Here is an 11,191-nt window from a genome sequence, read left to right as displayed (position 1 = left end):
TGTTCAAAAATATCAGCAGTTAATCACAAATTTCACTCTTTTTTCTAAAAATCCCACGAAGCAAATAATTTGGGGAGTACACAAAGAATTAAATGAATGCATTAATCCAGACACAAAATACTTGCATTTCTAATTGCAATTGTCAAATTAGTTTACGATTTAACACTTCCAGGGAAATGGTACAGGGTGGCATGGAACTTTCTAACCCCCTTTGGAGTAAGAGAAAAGGCATTTCCATCTGTAAAAAGGGCATCTTTTTTTGCTGGAAAAAAATAATTTCCCTCGGATCTGTACCAAGGTTAAAGGGATATCTAGTTTCTTTTTTTTATTTGTCTTTTACTGTTTATAATCTAGAAGGTTTCGTTTTTTCTTAGGTCCAAAGGCCTAGCTGTCCCCACAACAAAGAAAAAAGAAGAGAAAGACATTTGGAAAGCAGACACCAAGGAAACTTGGAAATAAAAATAAAATTCTTAGAAGCATACAAAGAGAAATGAAAGACCAAAAAACATACATTTGGTTTCACTTTATCAATCTATATATTTCATTTCGCTTTAATAAACTCATCTTTATCTTTACAAGCTTTACCCTTGAAGATTGTACATACTAAATTTTATTTTCTTCTCAAATATGGTCAAAATATCATGATTTAGCGTTTAAACCTAACACTATGACTGTTTTACTTATGAGTTGGCTACAAAATTATGGTTAACTTTTTATTTCAATTTCCATTCTAAAGACAAAATATTGTGTTTTTTTTAATACTGTGGTCTAAGATCAGCAATGTGTAAAAATAATAGTTGAATATGTACATAGAAATGAAAAATATGTGGGATACTGAATAAGAGACTATTGCTGCTCAAAACCAGTGTCTATCCTTTCAATATCTTATGCAAATTTATTACACTGTAAATAAAGCACAAACTGATTTAACTATAACTAAAAAAAAAGATAAATTAAAAAATAATTCACATGTAACTACAATTGAGATGAAATTAGGTTTCTCTTTTCAAAACCATTCTGTGATGAACTTCTGGAGGGGTGGTGTAGAGTCCTATTCACCCTGGTGTGAATTTCAAGTGTAGGATCTCTATCACAAATAAAATCCCCATTTTCTATTGACATATTGTGAATTAAACAAGACGCTGTAACAATCTTCACTGCCTTTGTTACAGAAGCATAAATATTTGAGCAACGTCGGAATCGGTTCACAATGTCCCAAAAAGCATGTTCAACTATAATTCTCGTTTGAGAAAGTTTTTTATTATACTTTTTTTTTGGTTCTGTGGAGATTATGTTCATTTTTTTTAAAAGGCACTAGTAACAACGGTTGAATAGGAAAAGCATTGTCACCTAAAATGTGATAATCTCCCGAGGGAGAAAATCTAGTTTGAGGATCTAATATGGTCTGCCTATACCAATTAGATCTTTGAAATACATAACTATCATGGTTGCTTCCTGGAAAACCCGCACAAATGTAGGAAAAATGTCTATCTGGAAGCACTACTGCTAATAATATTATGGAATGAAATTACTTGTAATTTAAGTAGTCCTTTTGACACTTAACTGGAGCATTAATTGGTATATGGCATCCATCAATACATCCAATCACTCCAGGGAAGCCAGCTCGTTCTTTAAATTTAGATGCAATATTTGAGAGAGAATCAACTTCTGGCCACTTTATTACTTGTTTGTAGTTTTCAAATATACTTTCACAAATTGAATCAACTGCTGTCCAGACAGCAAATTGAGACCGACCAAACTTTTCAGCAATAATGCGGATTTCTCCCTGATTTGCCAAATAAGTCAGGGTAATGAGAAGGGACTCATTCAGATTAAGGGGCTTTTGTCCCCCATGGTACACTTTATCATCTGCAGAACTGAAAAGAATAAAACCGTTAGAAAAAAAGTCCAAGAACAAAATTTCCAATGCTGTTTTTTTCCGAGGGGATTGGTATATATGTTATCTATTTTGTTATATACAACAAATATTTTCTTGTAGGGCCTTATGTGAATCATAGTTTATTTGGAAAGCTATTTTTGTAGCTTCAATATTTCACCTAAATGGAAAGATTGAAACTTTTCTTCTTAGCAATTGCTTTAGTAGACATATAATTGTAAACTAAACCCTATTTGAATGTTGCTGAAGTTTGTTAAATAAATTTAATTCAATAAAATTTTGCTATTTCCCCCTTATACAGTCGTGTCTTATAATTTATTGTTTTCAAATTTTAAAAAAATTGAATATAGTTCAACCAGCTACTATGGGAGCATCCAAGCCATAGGCAAAATGTGAACTGTTTCTTCATATACAGTTTTATACTTACTTCACAGAAATTTCTCACTTTGTTTTCAAATTCATTTCATTAAAAAAAATATGATGTAAACAAATTTAGTTTAGACTTAAAAGGTTCTAAAAGCTAGTTTTGAATGACAAATGTAAAGCATCTAATCAGAAACTTAGCAAAAACAAGGAGCAGTATGTCTTAATAAGTAGTCAACCAAAAAATTAATTGAATGGACCAGTATTGGCCTTATATATTTCAGACATTCTTGACAGACCATTGAGGAGACCTTCATCTAATTTAATATCTTTAAAGGTTTGGAAGTAATGACATTCAACACCATGGAAAGGTTATATATTGCACTAAACTTGGGTACCTCTTTCTTAAAAAATTTCAGCTGAATCCCCTATAAAGAGTTTAATCCAGACTAAAATAACGTTTTCATGAGAAGGAAACTAAATTAATTAATGGTGTATGTAATTAGCAGTTGACCTAAGGTTTTAATTTTCAACAAAAACAGAAAACTTTGGGAGAGTCACAAATCTTTATTTTTAACTCTGTTCTCTGGTGAAATTGAAAGAAATAACTACAACTGAAATAAATGAATAACAAAATAGCTACTAATTCTCAGTAAATTATAATTACCAACAAAAGCTCATAAGAATTTGAAATGTTGATCTGGTTACATGAAAGTGGCCCCAGAACTCCCTGTCTGAATATGTAGCCACTGTTTGCATGTACCCAATGTGTACTGGATGGCATTCAGGTTCAATATATCTGAAAACATTTTCAAGTTCCCAAGAAAACTGTAGAAACTGCAAGTCTTCTTCCTCTGAAGAATCACTGTCAACAGATGAAGAGGTACCAAAGATAGTAGCAAAAATCTCCAATGACATGTTAGAATCTCCCATTGTTGGACTGAAATAAATTTTCAAAAATTATTTTATAATTATAATATGAATTTTTCTGTCAGAATACATGCATACTTTTTAAGACCTTACATTGAAATCAATATAGTTTTATATTGCTATAATCTAAAGACTATAATATTTGGTAAAAACATTGCTATAATCTCTGGTAAAAACATCTATATTTTGAAGCATATCTTATTTACTTAACATCAACCAAAACAATAAGAAAAGGAAGTGAAACCAATTCCCAAAAATGTAGGGGAGGGTGACAAAAGGGGTGGCAAAAACAACAAGTTAACCATGATTAAATAGAAAATAGCAATGAAATAGAATTAAGAAGGTATTTTTCAAAGTATAGGATGGAAAACGCCCCCCCCCCCAAATTGACACCCCTGAGAAAAGGGGTATGGCAAGGAAAATTAAAAGCTGCAAGAGAGTGTGGATTTTCTCCACATCAAAAACACTAAAATACTACAGTGTCAGAGAACCATGATACTGATCAGTGTATAAGGAGAGAAAAACATTGATCTAGAGTAATCATATTGGTGACTTTTATTTTGTACTATTTAAAAGACCTTATTTTCAACTGTTTTTTTTTTATTTCTATATCCTTGAAGCTGATTAAAAAAAGATTAATTAGCAGAATGAAAGATAAAAAAATAGAAATATTTAGAAATAATTTCAATAACTAGAAATTTTAACAATAAAATAAAACACGAATATTTTTACTATTGTGTTTTATTCAGAGAGGTAAAGACAGTTACATTAACCAGTCAGCAAAAAACAACATACAGTTAAACTTCAACTTTATCAATTAAAATAGTAGCCATGTGTAGTTACTATTTGGCCTATACTATTGACTAGTGCAAAACTAAAACAATAAAAAGAAACATTACATTCAATGTTTTTACAATATGTTAATCATAACAGCCAATATCATGTACACTTGCCCCCTAATGCCTTGATAAAGACACAGATTATAAACAAACATTTGATGATTTATAATTACTCTATAAGTAATTTTCTTCATTAGGTGACTCATCATGCAATAAAAAAAAATCAGCAGGCCTTTGGGCTAAGCTGCAAAAATCAGACAGAAAAATATCCCCAAAGTTTGTATTAAATATTCTACACCAGAAGCATGTATTGAATTAGGAAAAACCATAATAAAAGCACTGAGTGATTTATTCACTTTCATCATAGCTAAATTATGTTGAAACCTGTAAATTTACCAAGCTAAGTAAAACACCTGTCATGCATAGAATCTTTTAATCCCAAAAAATAAAGAAAAAGGTAGAAATAGTAGCTTGGCAATGCCTGTAAATGTTATATTTTTGGTCATGGATTCACTTTTGCAAGTTATATTTGCATAACTCTTTTACTTCTCAAGATAGTAAGAATCCACTAAGCCATGGGTGCCCATAAGCTGAATTCAAGGGGGGGACAAACCTTGTCTAATTGGCACTTTTAATGCTATATAATAGAAATCTCAGAACAAATATATGAACAAATACATCATTCAGCCAGGGGGGCACCCCCTGCCCTCCCCCCCCTTATGGGCGCCCATGCACTGAGCTGAAATTGAAGTTTTATTTATTGCTAATGCTATATTGCCTGAAATATGTTACAAGAAAATATGGTTAATTTGCAGTTTACAACATAATTTAGCTACAATGATTGTCAATATATCACTTGATGTCTTTTTTATGCTGTTTCATAATTAAGTAACTGCTTCTGGGGCAAATCTGTTTTGCATCTTCAAAACAGCGCATTAGTCACCAAAACTATATCAGCATGTTTCTAAAGGAAAACTGGCTAGTGAGATAAAATTGCTATTTGTAGCTGATTTGTGAATGTTTTTTTAGACTCAATAGAAAAATGTTATTTGGAAAACAAATTTATACAAATTATTAAAAAGAGCTAAAAACTCCACAAAAATAATTTCAATTTTGCTGTGATGTCATTTTGAGGGGTTTCAGGCTATCTTTGAAATAAAAACTCAAATTTGTTTTGTTAATAACATTTTATCATGACGAAAAATGGTTTTATCACCAAATGAATATGAGTTGGCGTTACAATCGGATGATTTGCAAATTAGGAAATTCATGCATGCTAGAAATAAACCTAATGGCTTTATTGAACAATGCTGCAGTGACCGTGAAATCCAGAAGCTATTACAGGAACTATTCTACATGCCAGTAAGAATGGAGTTCAGATTCAACAACGAAAGTATTCATAATGCACCGAATTTTCGACACATCGATGTTATCCCTGGATGTGGATCGGAATCTATACCTCAAGAATTTAGATTCCACTATAAATGTAGTGAAAAAGTCTGCAGATATACAAAACCTTATTACCGAACACAACAAGAATGCTTTGTGCAAAACTCAACGGATAACATGGGACAAGGTAGTGCAAATCAGTGTGATGTCTGCGATATTTGTTCCAAAAAGAACTTTGGGGATATTTTGGCGATCAGAGGGAATTTTTCCCACCAAAGTTGCTTGGAATTCTTGAGATGTTCAATTTGTAAATCATCATTAAGCCACAGGAAATTCTATTCAAAGAATGGGAAGTACTTCTGCCCAACAGATTATCTGAATCAATTTCTTTTCGATAAGTGTGCCTCTTGTGAGAAGCACATCAGGGATGAACTTGTCATCAATGTGTTGGGCCAGACATATCACAAGAAATGCTTCAAGTGTGGTGCTTGCAGCCGGGCTCCCCTGAGGACTGAAAGAGTCACCTTTTATGACAAAATAGTAACAAGTCTAGACCAGTCTACTGGGATATATTGCCAGATATGCCGTCCGATCTCACTGGGAGATGCCGTCTGTCCGGTTGACTGTCATACATATCCGAGATACTTCTATGAAGATGAACTGTTTGGCGACAGCGATGAAGATGAACTGTTTGGTCCAGATGCAGGACTCCGAAGACCTTTGACCCAGGGGCAAGATGATGATAGTGACTAAAAACAAATTCATCTCTTCTTCTTTTTTTACCTAAATCTTGTAAATTTTACTTATGTTTATTTATGTCAACATGTCATTTTTCCTACACTTAACTTATCTGCGGTCAATCTACCTGGTTTTTTTTTTTACAAGTGAGTCAATTTTAGACTATGTTTATCCCTGTACATAAATTGGATTGGCTAAAATAGAATCTCTGTACATTTAATTCTATTACTTTAATATTTCCTTTTTTTAGATCTTTGGAATTTCCAGGTGTTATTTTTATTTTGGTTAGAGAAATTCCCCAGAAAGGGCAGAATAAGTGATTTATACAAATGTATTTGCAGTCATTTCGTCTTGAACCAGGAAACTGTTCGAATTGTGTGTGTTAATATCATGAGCATAATAAAAGAGAATTAAGCAAAAAAAAAAAAGGCGAAGTGTAATTAGACCGGACGACCGTGCACTTAATACTTCCCTGACACTGCATGACTGGCACTCTTACTATACTTCGGTATACGGAGACGAGAATCTTGCCATAACCAACCAGTATGAAAACGAAGTCACCAGCTGGCTTGCGCGCTTCTCGGGACAGCGCTGTGTTGTTCCCATATCCCTGGAAAAGATCAAAATCGCGGTCAAAAAGGCACTTTCCAAAGGAAAAAATGGGACAGATGGCGACGGTCTCACAACAAAACATCTTAAGCACTTACCTGAAAGTTTCTATTCCCACCTTCAGCTTATCTTCCAGATGTGCATCTCCAGGGTTTTTGTACCAAAAAGTTTCCTGAAAGGAGTCATCACTTCTATCGCAAAAATAGGAAAAGATCCCAATGACTGTAAATCTTAAAGACCCTTAACAGTCTCTTGCATCCTGAGCAAAGTTTTTGAGTGTGTGATCTTCTCCGAGCTGGATACAGGAGATTTCGGGGATAATCAACTTGGATCCCAGAAAGGTCTCAGTTGTCCAGAGGCTCATTGCCTTCTTGCTAATGTACTCATGGACTCAGAGAAAAAAAAGTTGCCTCTCTATATGTGTACTATAGATATTTCAAAAGCGTTCGGCAGCGTCAACCACATGCAAGCAATGAATGCTCTACTGCTGAGTGGTGTAAGTGCAAGTATAGTGAAAACATTGAAATTCTGGTATGAAAATTCAATAGTTTCTGCCAAATGGAAAGATAGAACATAAGATCCCGCCAAAATCAAAAGAGGCGTGAGGCAAGGGAGCATTCTTAGTCCTCTCATTTTCAAACATGCGATTTCCAAGATTCTGGACCGCATCTCCCCTTCCCTTCTACTTCACGGTACCGACCTGTCTTACCTTGCATGCACTGACGTCTTCCTTCTGCTCAGTAGATCAAAAGCTGACTTACAGGATAACCTGAGTCGACTCCACAGTGACTTTCTTTCTATCGGACTCTCTATCAATATAGAGAAGTGCGAGTTTTTAACCTCCAACGCACCTAAAAGTGAATCTGTGACCCTCGGCAATCATGTAGTCCCTGCAGTGTCTGAGCTACGATATCTGGGTATCATGATTGCAGAAACGATCGGTAAAACCAGGCAATCCATCGTCAAGCAAACAATTACCGCCATTAAACGTGCTTACGGGTCTATAGGGCCGAATCGTTGACGCTACTCCAGGAAACCTCTAGCCTCAATTTATCGTTCAGTTTGCCAGCCACATGTAATCTACCTTGCCGGTGCATCCCATGTGCTGACAGTGAGAGACTGCGAAAAAATCCGAAAGTGCTACTATAAGTATGCAAAATTTTTACTGTATATATCCAACCGATACCGGAATTCTTGACTGGAAAAATATGGACTTTCGGAGCCATCCAAGCAATGGTTGACCATTTGGGACAATTCAGTGTTCAAAGTCAGATGTTGTTTGACGTCGACGATGATGAGACGTCGTTTTTCACCTGCATTAGTTTGAGTTTCGTATCTTTTTTCTTTTTTGTTGTAATCCACTATAATCTTTTTATAGATGGTGTGTAATTAAATTATTTTTATTATTATAAGCTTCTGGTGACTATGGGCCCTTTTTTGTCCTTTAAGTGCTCAAAAAGGAATTTGCCCCAGAAGTGATTATTGAATTCTGAAAAAGCATAACAAAAGGCAATAAAATTCTAGCTTAACTACTTTTTGCTATCTTGGAAAGGGGTTAGGGTAGGAAAATACAACTTTTAATGATTGATTCTGGGCCAAAAACATACTCTGGGAAGGTATTTCCAAGCTTCCATGTTAACCCTCATCTGATTTCTATGTCTTAGAAATTTGCCTACTTGACAGGTCAATTGGATATTGAAATTTTAACAAAACAACATTTTACCTTAATTTTCTAAGATCAGTTTCTTTTTCTCTGGCTTTAGTTCTAAAAATGCAATTAATGTTATTTCAGTAAAGTTTTTTTCAATGGGTTTTTTCCTAAATTTCTGAAGAGTATTTGCAGATCTTTGAAACCTTATAAATTGGTATTAAGCAAAGTTGTGAAGCTGAAAAAAGTTCTTGTAATTAACTTAAGCAGAAGAAATGCTTTGTAGGGTTATACTTAAATAAAACACAGATTTATAAATGACATTAAAGGTCACTTTCCTCTAAAGGGAGGAGTAAAGGTTTTTGGCTAGAGAGCCAACTGGAGAGGAGGAAACATGTTTGGGAAACTATTCTTATTTCAAAATATGCAGAATAATCATAGTTAACACATTTTGCATGCAGCCTTACTATACCTTACCCCCTCCCCCAATGTACAACTATATAGACCAAATTATAGATATCTTATCAATTTTCCAATGTCTTTCAGTTTTTTTAACCCTTGTTCCTGTAAATTGAATCAACTGTGACAAAACAATAACTGGAAGAAAAGTTACAGGTGGCAGAATGTATTAAGATACAAATTAATCCATATATTTGCACATAAGGGGAAGGGGAGGATAAAGTACAGCAAGGTTGACTATTTTAAAGTAAGAATTGTTTTCTTAACATGTTTCCTTGTCTCCAGTTAGTTTTCTAGGCAAATTCCAAGGTAGGTACTTCAAAATACCTTCCTGGGACATATTTAGTCTGTAGACTCATCCCTAAAAGTTTCCTTTTCCTAACCCAACTCTTTTCCAAAATAGGATAAAGTAGCTAAACTAGAATTTTACCCAGAATGCATCAAATAATTTATTCACTTTGATCCTAGCTTAATTATGTTGCGAACTGCAAATTTACCAAAAATATTAACCCTAGGCACACTCAAGGATCTACAACCTAGACAATTGAATAAATAAAAAGAATCCTAAATTATGTAAATTGATTATAAGTTAACTCTTCTGCTGATCAGCTTCAAACTCCAATTGATTAATGTAATATATTGAGTTCTAAAGATGTAAGCTCAGTAGTGCTCTGATTATTTTAAACACATTATATCCAAAAAAATAGCCTAGCTAAATATTTTTCAACTTTTGGTGAATTTGTTAGGCCTACTGGATGTTTAGAAAAGAAAATGTACCTATGACAAAATTCTATAAGATATACTTCACTATGCTGAGCTAAACAATTTTCTGTAAATATTTACCAAATCATTTTATTGAGTAACAACTAAAGTGAATATACCATTTGATGCCTATTTTTATGCTGATTACGAATATAATAATCATTTCTATTGGAAATGAATTTTAGCCCCCCACCCCTATATATGTCAATTCAGGGTATATGTTTCTACATTGGGGGAGGGGGGGGGGTTGGGTTGTAAAGTTAAAACTTACCGCCCATTTAAAACAGAAATAAAATTTGCCCCCCCCCTAATGTAGAAATGTATACCCGTAATTTGCATATATAGGGGGGGCTATGTCTAGTCAGCTACGTCTATATATGAATAGTACTGAAAATAAATTCAGATAACACATTGAAAAATACATATATGAACTTACTTATAGATTAAAGAAGAGAATTTTAAGGCCTAGTAGTTAAAAGGCACATAAATCCATAGCGAAAAATGGCTATAAAAAGATTTTTTTTCAATAGTTACAATGCAATCTTCATGGGCGTAGGCTGCATATTGTCTAGGGGGGCAGTCAATAGTGTGATTGAGTTTTATCAACTGCTTTTTCCAAACCCTCTGCTTTTTCAGCCATAACTAATATAAATTTCAAGGTCTAGGGGGGGGGGCAGCGACCCCCCTACCTACACCTATGACAATCTTATACAAATAAGGTTAAATTAGTTACCTTGTTTTGTAACAACCTAGTTTTTGCTGAAGTTGTAAAATATGGATCTTTCCTTTTTTTTATTAGTTTTGGAGCTAAGAGAGAGTAAACAATATTATAAGTTTTTGGGTATTTTGAATCCTTCATCTTTAAATGATTTGGGTAAAACTTTGGTGTTTTATTTAGGCTAAAAAAGCAAATTTACAAAGCTATTTAAGCAAGTTTTCCAACTGTTGATTATTCTTGAGGAAAAGAATTGAGTGGAGACTCTTGATAGGGTAGACTGCTTAAAAGGCTTAGGACCAACAGTAGAAAACAGTGCTGAGAGAGAACTAGCCCTCATTAACTTATGGGCTAGAATGGCATCACCTCTGTTTCTCCTGTATACAAGTATTGAGATTTTCAGCTTTGCTAGTCTTTTTATAACTCCTAATTTAGGCTTGCAGGGTAGAAAAGCTTCCGCAAAATCAAGCAGAATCTTGTCAGCAGACACCCCAGTATCAACTAATGATGTGGTAATGTGATTCAAGAAGATTGGTATTAACAGATTTTACAGAACAAAAACACACTGTGAGCAGTTCAAGAGATAATTTGTTTCAATATTTTAAATAACTGTAGAATTAATTATACTTTCAAGGACCTTATCTTGCTCTCCTAAGATAACTCTAACCTCAATGTTGTCTTAGTTTGAATAATATTAAAAATAAATTCAGATAGCATGTTCTCTGTACAATATTTTCCTTAAAAAATAAAGGAAAACAATTAAAAACAAGAAAATTGAAGAACATGTAAATGAACCTACTTATAGATTAAAATAAAAGAGAATTTTAAGGCCAATTAAACAA

The 11,191-nt window shown here is 33.8% G+C and overlaps 2 protein-coding genes across 2 annotated transcripts; one reads left to right on the top strand and one right to left on the bottom strand.

The window, feature by feature from the left end:
* Positions 1-35: 35 nt before the first annotated feature.
* On the bottom strand, positions 36-4,692 carry LOC148946475 (uncharacterized). Its single transcript, XM_089098060.1, has 2 exons — positions 2,928-4,692; positions 36-1,877 (listed from the first exon to the last, which is right to left on the bottom strand). Exons 1-2 carry the CDS (start codon positions 3,191-3,193, stop codon positions 1,529-1,531), a joined length of 615 nt encoding a protein of 204 aa, XP_088954186.1. The 5' UTR covers positions 3,194-4,692; the 3' UTR covers positions 36-1,528.
* An 82-nt stretch (positions 4,693-4,774) lies between these two features.
* On the top strand, positions 4,775-6,867 carry LOC148946474 (uncharacterized). Its single transcript, XM_089098059.1, has one exon. The coding sequence runs from the start codon at positions 5,233-5,235 to the stop codon at positions 6,169-6,171; it is 939 nt and encodes a 312-aa protein (XP_088954185.1). The 5' UTR covers positions 4,775-5,232; the 3' UTR covers positions 6,172-6,867.
* The last annotated feature ends 4,324 nt before the right edge of the window (positions 6,868-11,191 follow it).

This window comes from Artemia sp. Qi Xiang Cuo, chromosome 12 (genome assembly GCF_049724085.1).
Source record: "Artemia sp. Qi Xiang Cuo chromosome 12, ASM4972408v1, whole genome shotgun sequence".
NCBI classification, from domain to species: Eukaryota; Metazoa; Arthropoda; class Branchiopoda; order Anostraca; family Artemiidae; genus Artemia; species Artemia sp. Qi Xiang Cuo.
The sequence above is the reverse complement of the archived record's forward strand: the minus strand, read 5'-3'. Positions and strand labels throughout refer to the sequence as shown.